The 1,108-nt window shown below is 33.2% G+C and overlaps 1 protein-coding gene across 1 annotated transcript in view; it reads left to right on the forward strand.

The window, feature by feature from the left end:
• Positions 1-673: 673 nt before the first annotated feature.
• Positions 674-1,108, forward strand: part of LOC119579395 (lactosylceramide 4-alpha-galactosyltransferase-like) — a gene marked incomplete at its 5' end in the record, with an annotated part of 6,648 nt that continues 6,213 nt past the window's right edge. Inside the window, 1 exon segment of the mRNA XM_037927187.1 lies at positions 674-870. Within this exon segment, the coding sequence (XP_037783115.1) occupies positions 674-870 (197 nt within the window).

Raw genomic sequence — 1,108 nt, forward strand, 5'->3', positions numbered from 1 at the left:
CTCGAGTCGTCGAATTCTTTCGGCTTTAGTTGTACTCTTTGTTTGATGGCTTCCTGAATTTCACCAAAATTTAAACTGTTTTGTATCTCATAATTTTTCTGTCTTTTCTTTTCATCATCATCATCATCATCATCACCATCATCATCACACTCCGAGGAGATCGTTTTAGCTGTTTTTTTTTTTTTTTACATGATGATATCATTTAAACCTATGATCCATTAAAGGTTCTCTGTTGGGGCTTCCTTGCTTCTGTTCTGGCCTGTTCTTCCGCTTCACTATTTACTCCTGCATTATTCTCGAAACCCTCTATACTTTCTGCATTCCTTTCATTAAGCTCATCATTATTATCATTATCATCATTATCATTATCATTAATGATATTGTTATTACCGTCGTTAATATTATTATTACATTATCATTTTTGTTGTTATTATTATCATTACCATTACCATTACCATTATCATTATCATTATCATTATTATTATTGTTGTTGTTTTCGTTGTTGTTGTTGTCGTCATTATCATCATTATTTTTATTATCACAATTATTATTTTTTTATTAATAAAAAAAGAAGTTAAGTCTAATATATAAAAAAGGCTCGAGTTTTCTTACAAGGAAAATAAAATGGGATTCATGACTGACAATGACTATAAAATACAGGTTCCTCTAATAGTTTCAGCCGCGTGAATCCGGAAGCAGACGTGTGGTTCGTAATAACGTCACCAACAGTAGACAACGCCGACGGTCTTCCTGCTCGTCTTCTCGAACGTTACTCGAACCTCTACGTAGTTACGACGGATCTGGAGACTGTGTTCAAGAACACGTCGCTTGAAGATTTTTTCATGTCCGGATTATGGCACAAGGGCACGCGTAAGTTTTTTTTTTTCCTTCTTCTTTTCTTGGTAAACGTTTGTGAATATCACTGGTAAGCCGTCTTTAAGATTGAGTTAACAAATATTTCATTTTTTTGAAAATGGGGTAAACTGATATTCACTGGTTTGACTTATGTGTTTTTATCCAGTTGTTCATCTATTGCAGCTTTCTTAAAAAAAACAATTATTTTTTTTCCCTCATTATACATTATCCCTGCATCTAGAGGGTATGTGAT

This window comes from Penaeus monodon, chromosome 12, assembly GCF_015228065.2.
Source record: "Penaeus monodon isolate SGIC_2016 chromosome 12, NSTDA_Pmon_1, whole genome shotgun sequence".
Taxonomy (NCBI): Eukaryota; Metazoa; Arthropoda; class Malacostraca; order Decapoda; family Penaeidae; genus Penaeus; species Penaeus monodon.